Genomic DNA, 20,408 nt, shown 5'->3' on the forward strand with positions numbered 1-20,408 from the left:
CCATTCCCTCTATGATATGCAGGAGACCCTCATGGCGCATAATGTGGCCGATCCATCGGGCTCGCCTCTCTGAGATAGTTTTGATTAGGTGCCTCCCTTCTTCGATTCTGTTCCTCGAGAACCTCGTCATTAGTGATGTGGTCTCTCCAGCAAATCCCTAATATTTTTCTGTAGCACCACATCTCGAAGGCCTCTAGTCTTTTTGTATCTCTTTCGATAAGGCACCATGTCTCACAACCGTACATCAATATGCTCCATACATATGTCTTGGCAAGTTGCTTGCAGAGTTTTAGATTGATATTATTCGACTCGAAAATCTTTAATTTTTTGTTAAACGCAAGCCTTGTTTTGTTTTTATATTTGTAAAAATAAAATAAAGTGTTCGGTAGACTCAAACCAGTGTTTGATTTCTTATGTTACAAGTTTAAATATGGAGTTCTACAAAATAAACATCAAATCGATCAACTAGATTGGATAAGTGTGTGTATTAGGGGGCATTTGGCAGACTGTTGTCTATGGTGGTTCCACTGTAGCTACAAAAATTGACAAAACAAAACACGGTGGCCAACCTCCACTGTAGAGCGCTATAATAAAAATAATCATGAGGAATACATACTCGGAGTAGTTTCTTTCTTTTCTTTCGAGTCTTCTCTGACAGGGGCGTTCTTGGTAACTGCATCACCGGTATCCTTGTTCATTGTGAATTTTTCAAAAGGCGACTTTAAATTCAGGCTCGCCAGTTTGTCCTTGGTTGGCGACAGCACCTTGCCGAAGATATTCTTGGAGGAAGCCAGGATCATGTCCTTCATGGCGTTGACAGGGGACTTTTCCTTCTGGAACGTTGCGTCCGCGGACGACACTTTGTCAGGAGAGCTGATCTGTTTGGTGACGGTGCTGGCGCGGTCTTGCGAGTGCTGGGAATCGACGGAACCCTGGGAGCTGGAAGCAATAATCAGGTAAATTAATAATTGAGATAGGAACAGTAATGAACACATACAGTAAACCCTCATTTTTACGTTACTCAATTTTACATTTTCCCGCTTTTTACACCGAAATGTTAAGGCTCCATTTTTTTCCATGCCTTATCATTCAAATATCCCCCCAATTAACGCCATTTACGTTTTTCGTAACGGTTAACAGAATAAAATCGAGATAAATTAAAAAATATTTAAATTATTGTCTCACTAAATTCAAAGGTGCAGTTAAAGTAATTGGCCATTTTGTTAAGTATCTAATTTTGTCATTTTTGTAAATTGTGACATGCAGTTGATGCATGTTTAGGAAGAATAAAATCTTTACAGCAATAAATTACTATGCAGAAAGTAAAAAAAAATGGCAATAGAAATTTTATTTGAAATTATAAACATAATATGGAAAGAACATACTTTAAACAGTTATCATAAATGACAAAATGACAGTTGAAATACTGTGGTGCCATACTAAAAAAAAGTGATTACATGTTTTTTTTTTTTTCTTTTATTTCATTTCATTTCATTTCATTTCATTTATTTATTCAGATATTTAGAACATTACAGAAAAAGACCCAATTCATTCTAAATACAATAATAAATCACAAATTACAGTAGATAATTATGTTATTAAAATAATATAACAAAATGTAAAAAGAAAAATTAAATGTTAGAAAGTGCTTTCCTAAGGGAAGGCCCACTGTCGTGAAATATGTCGACATCCGAGGCGATGCGATTAAGTAGCAAGATTGCCCTACCAACCGGCATAACCATTGGCAGGTTGGTTCTGCATCGCGGTAGGTAAAACAATCGATGCTGTCTTTGTCGAAGATAGTTATCAGGTACGAACAGACCTACATCCATCAGAATTTCTGAGTTATGTATGCGACCACCGATCACCTGGAAAAAGTGAACACCCAAATGAACGTCCCTCCTCCTCCATAATGACTGATAGCCTAGCATTTTATTTAGGAAACATACAGTACAGTTACAAAGTTTTATATTTTACACAGTACTTAACTCTAATGGACCAGTGAAGTTTCCATATTATAAAGTAATTATAAGTAAGGTTATTAATGAAAGTACAAAAAAGAGAAGGAAAAAAAAAAAAAAAACATAAATGGAAGTTGTTTAAAAATTAAAATTTAAGTAAGAAAAGTTATTTTAAAATTTGTAGTTTGTAGTTAGTATTTACAAATGGAAATAATATTAAAAATGAAGAAAATTTGTAAAAGTAATTAAAAGTTAAGAATTAAAATAAAGAATGAAAAACATGCTCAGATGTAAAAATAAAATAAAATAGTAATAACATTTAAAAAAAAAGAAAAACATAAATATATATCTACATATTTTAAGGGATTCAAAGAAACGATGAGAAGAATCTTTATGTGAAATACAAGACAATAAATTTAAGTCAATTTAAAAAAACATCTTCAAAATTAATTGCACATTAAAGTAAGAGCAGCAATATATTGATTTTATTTACATTTATAATATAAGTAATTAAAAGTAGTTTAAAAGTATAAAAACATGTCAATGCAGCAGAGAAAAAAGAGAGAATAAAGAAAGAATAACAGGTATAGCAAGTAATCTTTAAAATTTGAAAAAGCAATATAAGGAGAAGATTTTAAACCAAGAGTAGTCGATAAAATTTCACTAAAGCGATTTTAGCAGTAATGCAAATTTCATAAGAGAAATTTGACTAAAAATAATAATATGAATGTATGTAATGTGAAATGATGTAAGAGAAAAAGGGACCAACGGGAGTTTTATTCAAAAGTTTTCAATACACTATTTATAAATAATTGTAATCCTGTATGATAGATATCTATATGGTTAAAAAAGCTGTTAAAAGTGGAACACAATCTTCTCATATTAATTATAAAATTTTAAAAAAATATATGTATATTATTATATATTATTTTATAAAATTTCTTAATATTTAAGGAAAAAATAACTGTATGCATTTTATGCAAATTCAAAATGTTATTTTTGTGTTTTTAAGGTTAAGTAGTACCTACATAAAATTATTTAAAAATGTTTTTATTAAATTCAATAAAAAAAAAACATTGTAGTATTGATTGAAAAAATACTAAATATATTTAATGAATTCATAGATAAATATGAATAATCCCCAATTATGTCAGTTTTTAAAATTTTTCCGAAGTTTTTCATTTCCTCACTTTAGCGTTTTCCTCAGTTTAACACTTTTTTTTGCTGCTTCCTTGTAAAACGTACGCATGCATCAACCGCATGTGACAACTTAGTAAAATGTCAAAATGAGACTGATAATATTTCTATGGCCACATTTTGTAACTATCATCCTGCATCGTGCATCGTGATTTATTGATTTAAAGACTTTATTTTTCTTGACACATGTCAACTGCGTGTGAAAATTAGACACTTGAACAAAATGGTTAATTACACTGAACTTACTATGAGTTTAGCTTGAGACAACAATTTACACATTTTTTTATTTACCATTTTGAGCAAACGCGGCGGCGCGCCGCTCGGCGTATTTTGACAGATCGAATGAGTTTTGAAAAATTTTCAACTGCCGAGATCTTATCATGCGGTCACATGACCAGAAATGTGTCGATGACTCTTTTATACAAATTGAGAGGTGAGAACGAACCTTAGAGATGTTCTGTTAGTTGCCGGTTGAGCTTCCATCTTCTTCTGTCTCATGGTGAGAATCTCTTGAGAGAAGAGTTCCACCGATATGTCTGTGTCTTTATCGGTATTAAATCGACCAATGGTGTAGGAGGACTCTTCAGATGTTGGGCCTAAAATAAAGAAAATATTTATTTAAACGTTACATTTGGATATATTTTTACAGACTTGAATACAATATGGTGGAAAAATCCAATAGTAGGTATGAGCAAAATTTTAATAAGAGAAAAAAACATAACTCCATAAAGGAACAAAGAAAAAAAAAATTAACAATTATTTTTTAAATTTTAAACGATTATTGAAAGCATGATTTATCTTAAAATTCAAGAAAAATACCACAAAATTGGTGTGATTTAAAATGCTTATATTTCTTTTCCAAAATAAAATGGAAAAATCACTTTTGTTTATTTTTACAATTTTTAATTAATAAGGGTCTATAAAATACTGTAGAGTAAAATAATATATATATATTTTTTTGTACTTATAAGTGGAATAAAAGATATTTTTTAATTTATAATTTTAAATCCTGCAAAAACAGTTCATTGCATTGTCGACGCCCCTAATAATCACGATTCGGTTAAATGTTGAACTTTGTTTGTGACCGTATAAATTTAAATGGGACGTCGTCACAAATCTTGACATCACAATTGTCAAGGTCAAACATGCCGCGTTTTTGAGGAGAAATATTTTTTGACATTTTTATTTTAAAAGTTATGTATGAAAATATTTCTCCACAGCATCCATATTGGTTTTACAATTAATTTGTCTAAATCCATTTCACATATTTTGATTGGTATTTGTAGTATGTGATATTTCTCTATCGCAAAATTTGGCTTCAATCACTTTTTTTTTCTTGCCACCGTAACAGGCCAGGAGGGGCCAATAACAATGGTGAATTACAGCTCAAAACACGCAGGCATAAATCACATTTTAATTTTTTTGTGTTCTCACCAGGAATAGAACCCGGAACCTTCTATGCGTGAGTCAAATGTCTTAGCCATTACACCACGGAGGCGGCCACTTTTGTCTTCAAATCATTAGAAAAAAAAACTTAAATGCTTTGTCTTTATGCGAGTACAATGTACCTGAGTTTAGTCCAAATTTCAAGAGGCTTAAAATTATATATTACCAATCTTGTCCAAGCGATATTGTCTGTGCGTAAATAGAGCACGTAACTGATGCAGGTACGTAATCAAGGCAAGCCTGTCCGGTCCTCTGGCTCTACGCAGTTCCGAGGCGTGGAAAACTCCCGGTACTCCTAACGCTTCCGAAGCTTTCAACGCAATGCGAATGTTGGTGTCCGCGTCATTGGGATCTATTATAGCCATGTCACTGCAAAAAAACATCCAAATTACTATGTATTATTATCGAATCGGTGCAACATCATCTGCCAAGAAAAGTAGCACGGATGATTGGCCTCCAGAGAGGAGACTACACTTACGGAGTAATGGAGAGATATAAGGATTGTACCTATGATGATTATGTACCTAGCCTAACCTAACCTCTACGTAAACACAATGTGTCTACTCACATCAGGTTGGGCCTGAAGTGGTGTATAATGGCGCAGAAGGCGACGCCGTTAGTCCAGCTGGAGCCGAGGTTTTCCACCTTACACTGGGGGTACTCCTCTGTGACCTGACGGCACCACTGCAGAAGGTCCAGAGCCACGGCTGGCTCCCGGCCGGAACTATCCTCGCGTGACGACTCGCGACTCAGCGGCGCTCGAGACCCTAAAACAAAATTTGATGAAGAAAAATATGAGAATATAAGAACCAATCTTTGTGGTTCTTTCTGTGGTGAACGCATCTCCGGATGCGGTTCTTTTCTAAGCTTTCTTGTGCGACAAAACGTAAACCGAGCAGGTGCGATCGCATGAGCGATCTTTAAAAAAGGGGCTACGATGAGTGTAAGTGCTTTTAACTGCTTTTATTTATGCAGATCCAGTGTCTCTAGACTTTTTATCTATACGCATTAATCTTTGGTTAAAATTAAGAGCGCCTTTTTTTTCTTTTTTACTTATATTTTAACTAAATTTCGATACGAAATTGTCACACAGCCAGTTCCCGTTGGGCGCCAAAATACAACAGTTAGGTTATGTATTCGAAAAATAATTCAATTTATGCTTACCATCATTTACAATAGGAGTTTTATCATTCTCTTTATCAGTTTCCACAACAGGCGTGGTCACATTGGAATTTGATTCTTCTATATTCTCCGAGTAGGCGAAATCATTGAGATTCGTCTTCAGCTCCAGGGGTTTTAAGTTCTTCTTAGAGAGATGGTGCTTGGTGGCCGTGAAGCTGATTGGCTCGAAGATAGAACGCGGTTTCATGGCGCTTTCGGACGAGGCTGAGGAGTATCTGTCTGCGGATGAGGGGAACTTGAGAGGGTCCAGAGGAGTGGATGCCGTGGGCGTCGAATCCAGAGAAGCTATACTTCCAGGTGTGCCTGCTAAACTTGAAGTCATCAGCTCCATCTGCTGGGTAAGATCAAGCATCTGCAAAAAACGTTAATGTCAAATTTAGTAAGATATTACATATTTGTCCCCTTCATCGTTATTTCCCTATCTGCACCCAGCGGTACATAGGGCACTGCACTCCGATCGCAGCGTATCTAGATAAAAAAAATTACATGGAAGGTAAGGTGATGGCAGTATAATTACACTCAATCTAGTACATTAATTTTATTCTTATGTAACTCCCTTTTTTCTCAGTTTTACACTTTTTTAGTTGTTCCCTTGAAAAACGTAAAAAAAAGGTTTTACTGTGTATATATATATTTAAATATATATATATATATATGGCGAGAGTGAATGGTAACGTATGATGAGGACGACCAAGAAAAACGTGGCATGATCAGATAAATCAAAATCTGAAGTCTGGTCAAGTCAAAAGCAGACACAACCCAAGGGCATGTATGACAAGATTGGGAAGAAGCTAGGAATGTATGTCAGTCCATCCTCTCCGCCTACCCCTATGGTAGTAGCAGTAGTAGTTTCTGGGTGTCACCGTATATAAGTACCAAGTTATGACGTGGTGGGTATATATTTGTACCTGTCTCATGCTGGCAGAGTTATCAGAAAGGCTACAGTCATCTTCCTCGAAATCATCCAGCGGCGCAATGTCGGAATTGTTGTTCACTGACATCATTGAAGCCATCGACTGCATATCCTCGTCTCTAAAAAACACAGATGAGACAAATTAATATTTTGACTAAGATTTTGCGCTTACAGCACTTACTTTGTGGTTATTTATTATAATAAGATAAATAAAACAACTTTGTTTTTAACCACTAATTTTTATTTTTCACCGACCGGTTTCAAAGCAAACAAGCTTCTTCGTCAAGGTTTACGTAACTAATAAATTGATTCCTTTTTTATTTTTATCATGTTTACTAAATACTACACGTGGACCCAATAAATCAAGTCGTTTTTTCCTTACACGGGTCATTCCTTACAAGAAATATATATTCAAATGTAGAAAGAATGCATAAAGAAATTGGCTCGCTCACAGTAAAGCAACAAATTAAATATAATGTGGCAATTTTTATGCATAAAATAATAAAATAAAAACAATAATAAAATTTAACCAACAATGTCATACATATGAAACAAGGGGTAAAAAAAAGATTAGCAATGAGGAAAAAAACAGGATCTCAAAACTCATTGTACAAGGGATTGAAGCTGTACAATGAGTTACCTGAAGAAATAAAGGAAATAGAAAAAATTGAAATATTTCAAATTAATTTGAAAAAATATGTAATTGAGAAATTTCAATAACTTTAAAAAAATATTATTATAAGTTTATATTAGTTCTTAAGATGTTATGAACTAACTTAATAAAGCATAAATAAATAAATACAAATAAAATTATTTATAGATGTAAATAAAATTATTTATAGATATAAATAAATAAATATAGATATAAATAAAAGTGGAATAAAACTATATACATATTTTTATTATTATAATTAAAATCCAGTTCCACAAAGAAATGTCAGTAGAAAAACTCAATATATTATATGGTATTAAAAAATCTGTGATTTACAGCGATTTTTCCCTAAATATTGCGAAATTTTATTTATATGGTATTAAAAAAACCGGGATTTTTGTCACTAAATATTGGGAAATTTCATTTATATGGTATTAAAAAATCATTGTATGCATTTTATGCAAATTCAAACTTTTATTTTCGTGTTTTTAAGGTTAAGTACCTACATAATATTATTTAAACATGTATTTTTTTATTCAATAAAAAAAAGCCCATTGTGGTATTGATTGAAAAGATACAAAATATTTTTTAAAAAATCATAGATAAATATGAATAATCCCCAATTATTTCAGTTTTTACAATTTTTCTGCAGTTTTACATTTCCTCACTTTGGCGTTTTCCTCAGTTTAACAGTATTTTCTGTTGCTCCCTTAAAAAACGTAAAACAGGGCTCCAAAAATACCCCTGGAGGATCAAAAATACCCCTATCATTATTTAGAGTAAAAATAGTAATAATTTAAAACATACGGCTCTTAATACCAGTAACTAATTTATTTCCGGAAAACATTTTTGTAAAAAATACAGGTTATGTTATCAAGGGTTAAACCATAACTTCACAGTAAATTTTTAGATTTGAAATGTTGCTACTGTGTACTTACGCAGCGCTGCCTTCTCGAAGCAAAACGGAACTTATCGTCACCTCCATAGATGCTGAAGTCACCTGAAATATAAAATACAAAACATTGAAAAAAATCTGTCGCTCGTCCCTTGCTTGACTAGCTCCCGAACCAAGTAGCGTTTGTTATTTATTTATTATATATACGGCCTAAGCCAATTACAACAGTTACATGAAGAAACATAAATGCAAGAAACTGAACAAAAAGAACATAAAACTATTTAGCAAAGACAAACAAGGGCAAAACAATAATTATATCCAATGTATTTATAAAAACGAAAGACCTAAGACTTCGAGCTAAACCATGCCAATCCAACTTCATCCCACACTGTTTAGTCGCGAAGAGATCACAGATTATGATAACAAAAACCAATATCACTCATTTGAACACTACCGTCTTCTAAAATGTGTTCCACTCGACTTCACTTTTTATTAATTATTTTGTGAACCAATGCATTGCTTATTGAAACAACTGTTCAAATAAATACATTCACATTAGCCAAATGAAGTTTAAACATGCTATTAAAGAAATACTTTAGGATTCTGACTGCTGTTTAAGTATTTATGTTCATTTGTAAAAAAAAAAAAATATATATAAATAAATACACGTCAAATATATTTATAAACGTATGACTAGACATTTTTTTTTTAGTTTTCAAAATTTTCTTTTTTTTTTTTAAATTTTTAAAATTAAATTTTTTAAAGAGGTTTATTATTTTGTTTCTTTTTATATTTTATCTTTAAAACGGTTGAGAACCCCTGAGCTCTTATCAGGAGACAGTAAGTATTATACCCAGGGCATTCAGTATACATTGCAATAATACCAACAAATCAATGATTTATGATTTTCGCTTTTTCTAATATACCGCGTTATCCTTATTTTAAATATATTTATATTTTTTTATTTTTCTACCAAAGTATGTTGAGTTATTTTATAGAACGTTGTATGAAACAACTGTGTAATATGTATGGATATATTGTTATTATATTATTTCATAATTTTGTAATAGAACACAATGGAGCTTAAACCTTTATTATGCGGGTGAGATTTATCCGATGCATTCATCAGATTCATCATTAGATCAAATGCACTTTTCGGACAGCTGGTAAACCATGTGAAAACACGAGACCGGGACACAACGCGTGGTTATATAATCACGTGTTTACACGGCTCCGGGATACAAAGTGTTAAAAAACCGAAACTTCCATCTCTAATAGGAATAATTAAAAAGGGTGGATTTGGAATTACCTTTGAGGTAGAAGGGCGCATCTGCAGAGAAAGACATTGTTGCGAGGGGCCTGCAGACGCAAGCGGTCTGAGATTAATAGCGGTTTGGGCGATACGACGTCTCCGTCCTGAGGATGAAACCTGAATAAAAAAAAAACAAATCACTTATAATTTATTGAATGTTAGTGCATATATAATTGTAGAAGACATAACCATAGGCAGGTTAGTCCTGTATATTGGAATATGAAACAATCTATGCTAAAGCTGTCTTAGGTAATTATGAGGAACATACAAACCAATGCTCATCATAATCTCAGAATTATCGATCAATGGATAAAAATGTGTATTCAAATACACATTCCTTCAAGTCTCTAAACTGTTGTAGCCAAGCATACCCTGGAGAAACTCGGTCGGGTAGAGCCAAGGATAATACCCGCACTCTCTCATGTAGAGATATCTCAGAAACTTCTTTAGGATTTTCTCTATCATAAGAGAGTACTTCATTTCAAGTGGCCCCCAAATCATCGAGCCACTGTCGAGTCTACTTCGCACCAAGGAGTTGTAACGAGTTAAACAGGAAAGTATGGAAACACTCTGACGCGAATAGACCGTAGGAGACGTATTATGACATTTGTTACAATAAATATAGTGTAAAGTTTTCACAAACCAATTTTTGTAAAATTTCCATTGAAAATAAAAGTAAAAATGGCATTTTTCTATAAAATAAATAAAGGCGCCATTTATGAATAATTAGTTTCATATTTTCGTTTAGAATCACCTTAAAGTTTCGGGCCATTAGTAGGGGGCGAGCGCTCTCACATCGTCAGGTTTGACCAATGGTCCACCGAGGATGCTTCTTCTTTTGCAACATAAAGCATCACTTTCACATAACATGTGTAACGGTGTTTCATGATCTGCACTACAGAATCGATCCATCGTATAAAAGGTCTCGTAAAATTAATTAATTTAGTGAAAAATATCACAAAAACTTACGTCTTCTAGAATAAATATCCAGTCTTTATCTTCAAGCTCGTTAGTGCGTTGATCTCTAAACAGCGTAACTGCTATTGTCTGATTGTCTGGTACGGCCCAAATGACGCTGCCTCTAAAAATGAAAAAAAATTGCAAATAAATTACAGTAGAATTTTTCAACGAACAGTACCATGACAAAATGGGACTATGAAAAATATCTATGGTAAAAAATTGTCATGAAAATGTAAAAAAAAAATTTCAAGAAAAAACTTATAAGGGGGAGTCTATCTATCTCTTCTAGGTAAAAACATCTCCTGTAATTGTTTTTGAATCTTTTTAACTATTTCAAGCAAAATAAAGATAAATAGATTCAACCCCCTAGGGAGCTGTTAACTCATTTACCGCGGTGCTCACATACGTCTGTGAGCGCCTACGACGGCACAACTACGCAGTTCTCATAGCATATGTGAGTTTTTTATTATAAAAAAGGTTAGAAGCTCAAGTATTCACCGAGTATAGATCAAAATTATTGTTTAAGCTAATAGATAAAATATGTAAAATAAATGTTTAAACTAATAAATCAAATATGTCCAATTTTAATGGGGTGAAAGAGTTAATATTAACATATTACAACAGAGATAAAGAACATTTTAGAAAAGGGAATATAGAAGTCTAGGCATCTACAGGGCTTATGACCTGTCAATGGCTGGTTTAAGTGGCCACTTTACACACTGTGTAACATTCACCATTCTGCCCATATTTGAATATATATTCTCCTTCAATTCTTTCATCTGTTGATGTTTATGAAGTTAAAGAGCTGAAACCTTTATTTATGCAGGTGAGATTCATATGATTTAATTATTTCACTAACGTACTAGGCAACGCCTAAAAATATTTTTTAATTAATTTTTCAATAATTCAATCATATGAATCCCACCCACAACAATAAATGTTTCGGCTTTTTAACTTCACAAACGTTAACAGATGGAAGAATGGAAGGAGTATAGATGTTCAAATATAGGCAGAATGGTGAATGTTACACACATGTAAAGTGGCCACCTTAAACCAGCCAATGACAGGTCATAAGCCCTGTGGATGCCTAGACTTCGATATTCCCTTTTTTAAAAATGTCTTCATCTCTGTTGTAAAATGTTTTAAAAAAATATATAGATTTTTAGGAAAAAAAATTAAGAAGTATAAATTTTGTGTAGTTTTAACAAAATAATTACATAAATGTAATAAAAATAAAAAAAATCAGTCGATGATGGGTCACAAGCCCTTTTATAGTCTTCTATATTATTTATTTTTATTTTAGTTAGTTCTATGATTAACATAGCCTAATATATATTTACAACACAATATTTACATCTATACTTATTCTAACATTATTTATCACTATTATACACTTAATATCCTAATTTATAATATTCACTGTTTATTTTATTATTTTTTATTTTTATTTATTTAAATCTTAAAATAGGGCACACATATCATACATATTGTTATGTGTGTTCTAATAATAACATTGCAAATATATTTAATTTATAAATTGTTTATCACATATGTCTTGACCATTATTTTAAATTTTGATATGTTTTTTTCTTCATAAATATTTTCATATGTACATTTTCATTAATGATGTAATAACTTATATTTGCATATAAATTATTAATTCAAAAAATACTTGGTACTCTCCACTTATTTATTTTGACCAATTAGTGCATTTAACATTTTCATTAATTATATTCACTATTTACACTATATATTACCTAATATTTTTCACATATATACTTTGATTTTAAATATATTTACATATTGCGTACAAATGTTTTATTTTCTGTAGGTCTAAAACCAATTTTAAAAAACTAATAAAATATTCATTATAATTACAGCGGGGGCATCTGTTTTCAAAGGAGAACATGTTTATTTATATGGACTGAACCGAGTGTTTCAAGTGGCTCTAAAAATATTTATATGCTATACACATCTGTAAGTATAATGATGATGGGGTATTTTTAGACACTAACTGACATCTGACTCAGAAGCTGACCTGGGGAATAGATTACCTACATAAAAATTGATAAACTAAAAAAAAAACAATTAATTTAAGTGAGAGGATGGCGGTCAGATTAAAGTGTGATACACAGTCCGTGTGGTACAGTGTGCTCCAAATCATAATATTATAAAAAGAAAGGATAATTATATAGCAATGAAATACACATTAACAGTGAAAATAATAAACAAAAAATCCCACAAAGGCAAGGGCTGTTCGTGGGTATACAAGAGCTGTTGATTGATTTGGTGTTTATTTTGTAGAACTCCATATTTAAACTTATAATATTAGAAATCAAGCACTGATTTGAGTCTACTGAACACTTTATTTTATTTTTACAAATATAAGAATATAAAAATAAAAACTTCGTGACAATTGTTTCGCCTTGTTAGGGCATTTTCAAACGAATGTGAAGATCATATGGATTGAATGTCCTTATACATTTATATAATTCAAGGTACTTAAGTAGAAAATAAAAATGATCTTATGAACTATATTTATTTAACTTTTTGTACATTGGCGGGCTTATTGCCAAATGGCAATTTCTTCCAACCAACCAATAAAATAAAAGTTTTATTTTTATAATTAAGTTACAAAACATATTCAGTAGAAAAAAAAAAGATTAAAAAGTTAAAAATATATAAAAATAGAAGTAAACGTATTTGTTTATAAATTACCTTAAATCAAAACTATTACTCAATGGGAAAAGGGAAAAAAGAGGAAAGAGGAAAAAGGAAAGGAGGAGAGATTAAGGAAGAGAAAGGAGATGTTTCTTCAGACGTGATTTAAACAAAGATAATGTAGTAACATCTTTGATAGTGGATGGGAGATGAGCTGACGAGTTGTATGTATGCAACTCAGCAGGACTTTAATTTAAGAATATTTTGTAAATATTTTTGAAAAATAAATAAAAATAAAAAAATCCCGCCCAATTTACAGTAACTTAATGTTCTTAAAATCAATATAAAAAATTCTTTGATTATTGAGTACATGAAAATAACATTTTTATATGCATAAATTATATGTATTATATGATATGTAATATATTTTCTTTACTAACTTTGTATACTATGTAGAAATCTGTTATTAGTTCTGAGTTTATACACTATATCTGTTTGTTTACTATAAATATGTATGTAGAACTGTTGATTTCCCAAATAAAATAAAATAAAATAAAATGCACATTATCAAACAATAGCAAAAATATTTTTTTTAAATGATTACTTAAACATATATTCCAATAAACATCTGGACAAAACGCTTAATATTATATAAATCTATGCAATATCTCGCAGCAGTCTCCTGCAATGGTCTTTCTCTTAGACAAAATCCAAACTTGCACGCTTCTTCTGAAAATGGCTTTCGTTTTGAAGAACTTAATGTGTTCATCCAGGGCATTGAAAACTCTTGGGAATTGAACCTGGGGACCTCTCGCATAGTAAGCAAACGTGTCATTAGATCACGAGGCAGACAAAGAAACGAGGTGTAAATTCAAGGTTTAAAAAATTTGACTAATTAAATATTTCTCCGCGACGTCATGATTACAAAAAGAGAAAATATATTTTGTAAAGGAAACATAGGCAAAAAAATTCAAAGAAATACTTTGAATATAAAAACTGGAATACAACGCAAAACTTACTTGAGTGGTTCTTTCATTGATGGCTCCCAGTCCAGAGGTTCGGAAACTACTCTTCTGGAGCGACGTGACCACACCACACTTAACTTGTTCGGTTTCCTGAAAATGAAACAAAATTTTACTAAAGATACTCCATAAATATACCAGGTACCTATTGTTCATTTTTTTTATTTTTAGGAGGATCAATAAACAATTGTTTTCGAGAAATAAAAAAACAAACACATCATTGGTGGTCTTATCTTATTTTTAACTCTGGTTTCATAAGGATCTGATACTAAGTGAAGGGGTCAACACTGTTCTGGCATCGAGGCAACACTATTATGTTGGCAGGAAGGTGCACAATTTTTTGACAGAATCGTGGAAAAGCTGGAGTGTTGACAAGTTGAGGAAAGTGTTGACCTCGCTCTTTCATGACATTGGTCGCGGGGAGTCAGAGATATTGATGCATGCCGAGGATTGGAGATTCTTACTGGATGTTGAAAATAAAATATAAAAATAAAAAATAATGAAAAAAGTACAAAAGGCAATCATGAAGTTTCGCATATTATATTAATTAGATTTTGTATATTTAATGTATGTATGTATGTGTATGCAAATGTATTTGTGTATGTGTGTGTATATGTGTATGTGTGTATATATGTGTGTGTGTGTATTTATGTATATATGTATGTATGTATATATGTATGTATGTATATATATATGTATGTGTGTATGTATATATATATCTGTACCTCAGAGGCAAACGGATGCAAATCCATACGTCAAATGTTTAACCAAAGCCTAAAGAATCTACTTTCTCTAAGTGATTTCTAATAACTTATAGTATTCATTTGTATTTTCAGTATCTTAATTCAGTTCAATTTTATTTATTCATATATATGTACATCACAAAATGGAATATCTTAATTAATACATATAGTAATAATTAAAATAATTAGGTTAAAATTAGGTTTACATAAAAAAAAACACATAAGTATACATAACCATAATACACGCTTCACGTCTAATGATGGCTTGGTAGTACCAAAAGTATGTAATAAATATGGAAATAGAACTCTCAAATATTTAGTACCTAGAATTTTTAATTTATTACCAAAAGAACTTAAATTTAACTCACATTGTAACAAGAGCAAAATAAGAGAGTGGCTACTCGATCAAGAGTTTATATATGAATAGTAGCTTAGGTGAAAATATTTTATTTTTTCATATATTTTCTTGTATTTAAAAAATAAATTTATATATTATTATTTGTGTAAACATGTTTATTCTGATCTTTCCGGCTGTTAATTTTTATATGTTATTCATTGTTTTTATAAATGTAAATAATATTATTAAGTCAGTATAAATATAATCTTCACCAACAAGCTACAAAAAGTGGCTTGGTGGGATTTTAGTTTTAGTAAAAATATAACAAGTGAAATTTTTTTTAAATTGTAAAAATGTATAATTATGCTATTAAATCAAAAAATATTGTTCTAATATATAATATAAATAGAATATAGAATTCTCAGTACTTGTGTATTACCAAAAACCCTGGCAGTACACAAGACGAATCCTAACATCTTTAACGAACTACTACAAACTGTTTCGATCTGATCATGAAATGTCAAGGAACTCAAAAAAGTGATGCCTAGATCTTTGACCTTCGCAATCCGCATAACATTCTGGTCATTCATTCTATAGTGGAAGAAAAGCGTCTTGTGGGCCCTGGTGAAAGACATAACTGAGCATTTTCAAATATTGAACAATAATTTATTTCGTCTACCCCATTCAGATACGTTTATTATATCTGCCTGGAGAGTACGAAAATCATCCAAAGTTTTAACCCTCAAAAATGGCTTCAAGTCATCCGCGAATAATAAAAAATGCGATTTTACTACAACTTTTTAAATATCATTGATAAAAATAGAGAACAGTAATGGGCCCAGAATATTAATACACATGATCATTAACTGGATACAAACATCGAAATGTCATTTCATCATATTCTGGATTTGCATCCGTCTGCCTCTGAGGTACAGATATATATATATATATATATATGTGTGTGTGCATCAATATATGTATACTAGTAAGTTTATATTTTATTTGTCTGTTTTTTCTTTTAGCTTGTAAATAATTATTATCTATTAAAATGTAATTGCCTAGCTTGGAACGGGGTATGTACCCTTATTAGCTGGGCAAAGTGTACAAAAAATGAACTCTAAAGTCGATATAAGTATCTGATATAACCATACCATTTTGAAGTGGTTTCCACATCCACTCTGTGATAGGAAGCCGTGAACTGAAATTTAGCAGCCCTTTTGTTGACTCGCTGAAGTCTCTTCCACACAGACGTCATACTGATTCAGTTTCCCCTACTGTCTTCTTCAGAATCTATCACTTCTTCAGCACTACCAAGAGAATTGGTTCTCCGGGGTTTTTCTATCATTGTCGCAACTGACTGGGTGCATTTGTTCCTTTTCCACTGAAGCTTGTAGTTATTTTATTCCGATATTGTAATCTGGAATGAAAGGAAGCATGAGAGATAAATAGGTTTGCATGTATGTGTTAATGTGCGATACAAACCACAGAAAACAGGAATACACATATAATATCAAACGTGGTATTATTTTTAATGGGGTATTTTCCTTTTAACTCTTAAATGACTGTGCTAAAAAATCTCCTTTGTGATAAAAACTAAGTTTATAAAACAGTAACACTTTACGAAAAATAAACATGTATTGGTTCGTTAGAATTGCTTCCACAGAGCTACTGTAGATACCAATTTGCGCACGCGTGGACTTGAACATTCAGTACTGGCCGACCGCCTTATAGGAACCAATAGAATTACACAGTTCCTCATTTTAGAATTAGATGGAGTGCAGTGAATTTTACTTCAGTCCGTGCATAACTGCAGAGGCGAAAGGTTGTGTGTGGGATTATTGTAATGTTTTACGCATCTCAGATCGCTATGATTAACAAAAAAATTATTAAAAAATATTTGTTCTATTTATTAAACAGATAAGTCAACATATACATTTTTTTTATCGGGTGGTGGTGAACAGTGATTTTTTTTATAAGTGAGCTACATGGTCATAAATTTGTGCTACATAAAAGTATTATATATATTTGGCTACTATTTTGTGGTTCTATGAAAATCATCTCTACTTCAGCTGCTGGAAACAGAATATTATTACTAAAAATTTACCGAATCTACTCAAACAACAATTTATTATGATTAACTTCAAAATATATGTATGTATACTTATGTTTGGATAATTTATATATCGCCATTTTTGTGAAAATCACCTCAAGGGCGCTGTACAATAATTTTGTTTTTTTTTTTCATTTCATTTTTTTGCACCACAACAGGCCAGGAGTCCCAATTACAGTGGTGAATTACATTACAGAGCAACCAGGCTTGAGAAAAATCACATTTTAAATTTTTGTGTTCTCACCGGGAATCGAACCCGGAACCTTCCGTGCGTGAGTCAAGCGTCTTGACCACTACACCACGGAGGCCGCCAATAAATATTCCAGTACATCTTGCAACTACAGAGCGCATGGGCGGTCGGGATTCTAGTTCCTCGTCTCTAATTATGACATTTAACAATAATTATGATATATAGGAGCTAGATTACAGCATGTCTTACAGCTACAGACCACATGGACAGTAAGAAATCTAGCCCCTATTTACATTTTTTTATATTTTTTTATTTGACAATGAAGTTTAGAATTTAAGTGATATTTTAAAAAACGAAATAAAAAACAAATTTATAAAAATAGAAGTTAGATTACAACAAGTTTTGCAGCTACTGAGCGCATGGACGGTTGAAATTCTAGACCCCATTTACTAAATTTAGATATTTGATAGTTGATAACATTTACATAATTTGATAGCTAACATCATAAAAAGTCTTGCAGCTACAAAGCGCATCTACGAGTCGAATTTCAGGAACATAAGAATGGTTTAAAAAGGTTTACAATAAAAAAAAATTAAAAAACACAATAATATACATCGAGCAAAGAACTAGTAAGTATGGCAATTAAGTGAACATGTAACAGCGCAAAAAGTAAATGATAAAAAACTAAACAAAGATAGCATTCCTCAACTTATTATTAAGGTTGACAGGATGACGAAAGCGGTGACCGATACTCGAACTTGAAGGGTCCCTGTTTTAAGTATACAGGGTCTATTGTAGCCAGTATATTTCACATTATTTTGTCATACGTCCTATGTAACCTGTATTTAATCTAAGAAAAATAGTCCTCAGGAAATCATGTTTGAAACACTATTTTTCAAATACACAACCTTCAAATAATGTATGTAATCTACAAGCTTACTTAAGGAGGAAATAACAGTAACTGGGTTTCAAGAATTTAAAAACAGTAGTAGTTGCTTCATTCTCCGGGAAAGGTCTGGGCGCGCTTTATCGATGTTGATATTTATTTTTGGAGGATGATATAAACGGTGGCGATAATTTATAATAAATAACTAATTTTTTTTTATAAATAAAATTACTATAAAAAATTATTATCGATAGTCAAATAAAACGGTAAGCTGCACATAATCGCTTATATAGACGATGTACCCATGGTAGACATGAAGTCAAAAACACTCTTTCGTAGTTGTTTCTATTGCACACACAAAACTGCTTTTCATCCGCCTGGACAGACAAAAAAAATGTAGAACACTGCAATTTGTTCTACATGGTAACATGTTGACATTTTTTTATATTCAACATTCCGCTTATGTTTTGAAATCCACATTTCTTTGATTCTAATATGATTTATATCACAATAAATAAATTATTTTCTCAACAGGTCTAAGTACATACTTAAAGGACACATTTACAGGGACTTTGAACTGTCATTGACTGGTTTAAATGATGAAAGCGGTCTGGCTGTATTTAGCAGAAAAAATATATCGATAACACAAATATCTAATTTTTTTTTATTGTGGACTGGCTGCTTTCTGCATAACTACGTTAATTTCTCCTAAGTTTATCAACATTGATAAACTCCCTTTTACGCTAGAATATTTCATAGTCCCTGGACACCCGAATAATAAATCTGGTCATCTTACCTTCATCTAAAAAAACTGATCAAGATACGCTGCGATTGAAGTACCAATGCAGTGCCCTATGTACCATGCGGAAAGGGAATGATGATGACGATGATTAACTCCCTAATAAACCACATTGTCTACAAACATTTGTATATACATGTTTAAAATATTGAGCAATTCATACACATAGGAATAATATAATTTACGACTTTTTTTAATGATTAATCTGAAAAGCAATAATTTGATAACAATCCTTGCCAAATTATTAGGACTTTCGAATTGAAAATACTTTTTGATTATACACGCAACCGTCTAATACATACTAAACTTGAGAATAATGGTTTAATTGAATTAAAAGTTTGAAGATTGATCTGAATTTTTATTATGTTTTATAAATAGAAATCTTCTAGTATGTACGTAAATAGATGAGTATATTGTATTGCGAAGATTGAATTAAAAGCGCGCAAATGATCAGTCTATGTGGGCATCTAAATATGCACAAATAAAAATAGACAGATCGTTCACAATTTCAAAGTTTGGATCACTTTAGCGTCATAATATTATGCTAACTTCTAGATTTAAACGCGTGGGGGACATCTGTAGGATAGTGTTGTATGTAAATTATTCATCCAAAGTCTCAAAATCACTTAACAAATCCTTGATCGTAAATATACGCGCACAACAAAACAGAGGTCATCGCTCATAAAATGAACCCTTCTTGAAATGTCAGAATAGACATGAATAAAAAGATAACAAAAGGTCGTTATACCTTTTCGAACACAAACTGACACCGGTATAGTTTTATTTGTGCGTTTTACGCAACTGCACTTCTGATTTTAGTGATTTTTTAAGTTTTCACTGAAATTACTAATTACACTTCTCTTCGGAAAGCGCAGACGGAATTTTGACAGATGCTCTAATTGAAAATGATTCATGCACTATAGACAAAAACAGATGGGATACCATAGTGTCAACAGTTCGTACAGCATTACCATACTACAAAAAAACGTAGATTGAAAAATTATTTAAATAAAATCTTGAGACCTACCTGAAAAGGTGCTCTGTAACAATTTCGCAATAACTTTTTTAGTATTGTGTCTCATGTTTCTTAAAATTGAAATTCTTTTAGTGTTATTTTTCCATCTTAATTTCATTAATTAACT

General features: G+C 31.6%; 1 protein-coding gene across 6 annotated transcripts in view; it reads right to left on the bottom strand.

The window, feature by feature from the left end:
- Positions 1 to 20,163, bottom strand: part of Ehbp1 (Eps15 homology domain containing protein-binding protein 1) — a 38,949-nt gene extending 18,786 nt beyond the window's left edge. For 3 of the 6 annotated variants that reach the window (XM_088241735.1, XM_088241733.1, XM_088241739.1), the window contains exons 1-12: positions 20,015 to 20,163; positions 16,433 to 16,698; positions 14,199 to 14,294; positions 10,528 to 10,639; positions 9,556 to 9,675; positions 8,290 to 8,351; positions 6,695 to 6,818; positions 5,769 to 6,138; positions 5,173 to 5,371; positions 4,771 to 4,973; positions 3,604 to 3,754; positions 617 to 939 (exon numbers count right to left, since the gene is read on the bottom strand). In XM_088241735.1, coding sequence (XP_088097861.1) covers positions 617 to 939; positions 3,604 to 3,754; positions 4,771 to 4,973; positions 5,173 to 5,371; positions 5,769 to 6,138; positions 6,695 to 6,818; positions 8,290 to 8,351; positions 9,556 to 9,675; positions 10,528 to 10,639; positions 14,199 to 14,294; positions 16,433 to 16,536 — 1,864 coding nt within the window. In that variant the 5' untranslated portion in view covers positions 16,537 to 16,698; positions 20,015 to 20,163. Of the gene's footprint in view, positions 1 to 616; positions 940 to 3,603; positions 3,755 to 4,770; positions 4,974 to 5,172; positions 5,372 to 5,768; positions 6,139 to 6,694; positions 6,819 to 8,289; positions 8,352 to 8,590; positions 8,745 to 9,555; positions 9,676 to 10,527; positions 10,640 to 12,396; positions 12,449 to 14,198; positions 14,295 to 16,432; positions 16,699 to 20,014 lie in introns of those variants that run through there. The other 3 variants (XM_088241737.1, XM_088241736.1, XM_088241738.1) reach the window with 2 other exon arrangements.
- Between the last annotated feature and the right edge of the window lie 245 nt (positions 20,164 to 20,408).

The sequence above is a fragment of the Micrasema longulum genome, unplaced genomic scaffold (assembly GCF_059751315.1).
Source record: "Micrasema longulum isolate JH-2025_06_02 unplaced genomic scaffold, ASM5975131v1 h1tg003041l, whole genome shotgun sequence".
Classification (NCBI taxonomy): domain Eukaryota; kingdom Metazoa; phylum Arthropoda; class Insecta; order Trichoptera; family Brachycentridae; genus Micrasema; species Micrasema longulum.